The sequence below is a fragment of the Colobus angolensis genome, unplaced genomic scaffold (assembly GCF_000951035.1).
Source record: "Colobus angolensis palliatus isolate OR3802 unplaced genomic scaffold, Cang.pa_1.0 Scaffold83, whole genome shotgun sequence".
NCBI classification, from domain to species: domain Eukaryota; kingdom Metazoa; phylum Chordata; class Mammalia; order Primates; family Cercopithecidae; genus Colobus; species Colobus angolensis.
The window spans coordinates 155,839-157,154 of record NW_012122154.1 but is presented as its reverse complement, the minus strand read 5'-3'; the positions used below and the strand labels follow the sequence as shown (position 1 = coordinate 157,154).

General features: G+C 37.2%; 1 protein-coding gene across 1 annotated transcript in view; it reads right to left on the bottom strand.

The window, feature by feature from the left end:
- BRCA1 (breast cancer 1, early onset) overlaps positions 1 to 1,316 on the bottom strand; it is a 136,888-nt gene that overhangs the window by 46,243 nt on the left and 89,329 nt on the right. Inside the window, exon 13 of the mRNA XM_011929928.1 lies at positions 244 to 370. Coding sequence (XP_011785318.1) covers positions 244 to 370 — 127 coding nt within the window. The remainder of the gene's footprint in view (positions 1 to 243; positions 371 to 1,316) is intronic.

The following is a 1,316-nucleotide window of genomic DNA, read 5'->3' as shown; positions in this document are numbered from 1 at the left end:
GTAAACCCGGGAGGCGGAGCTTGCAGTGAGCTGAGATCTGGCCACTGCACTCCAGCCTGGGTGACAGAGCGAGACTCCGTCTCAAAAAAAAAAGAAAAAAAAAAAGTATACTAGAGCAATAAAAGTTTATAAATGCCTGTATACAAAAAACTGGAGAAAGTATGGTGAAAAAAATTAACAATTAGAGTTCAGTATAAATAAAGATGTCAGATACCACAACATCTTTACACTGATGTTTCTTACCTTTCCACTCCTGGTTCTTTATTTTTACTGGTAGAACTATCTGCAGATACCTTGAACTTGTCAGCAGAAAGGCCTTCTGGATTCTGGCTTATAGGATATTCACTACTTTTCTGTGAAGTTAATACTGCTTTAAATGGAATGAGAAAACAAATCTACTTTACTGCTTTGCTCTGATAGTGATAATTCAGGTTAGAATACTGACTTTTTTCAAAAGCATCAACTATGATACACAAATTGGTTTTTAAACAAGTATATCAGGCAGAATTTTATAAACAAGTAATGCAACAGACAGATGCTAGCACTAAATGGAATTCAATGATTAAAAAATAATAATGGTAATAAAAGGAACACTTTAAGACAGGGTAAATAAAGACACCCAGCTGAGACAAGGTTGAAAAAAAATTTATATTCCTTGGCCCTGAATGATAAAAATATATATATAACAAATTTTTATCTCTGCAGCAAATAAATTATGCCCAAATCCTCTCAGACAATAGGAAAGAAAGAGTACTGGAAAGCACAAAGTACATTATTTTCTCCATCCCCACTGCCTCCACATTAAACACTGTGTGAAATGGGGGTTTCAGCTTCTGCATGTGGGGGGGTAAACAAGACATGAGTGTCAGACAAGAAAGAAAAAACAGGTGACATTTTGCTTCTCATTTTCAATTACTGAAAAAAAATAAAAAAGAAAAAAAACCAAATAAATAAACCCCCTAAACCAACACATACACAAAAAAAACCCCAAGGTGCTGGTTAATAAGAAATCTTAAATAATACATGGAACTAATGATGAAATGCCACAGAAGGGAAAAAACACAAAACATACTGAAGGCAAAGTTCTGGCATGTTAGTTCATTTTTTTTTTGAGACGGAATCTTGCTCTGTCACCCAGGTTGGAGTGCCGTGGCTGGATCTCAGCTCACTGCAAGCTCCGCCTCCTGAGTTCGCGACATTCTCCTGCCTCAGCCTCCCGGGTAGCTGGGACTACAGGTGACACCACCTCGCCCGGCTAGTTTTTTTTTTGGTAGTTTTTTTTTTTTTTGAGACGGAATCTTGCTCTGTCACCCAGG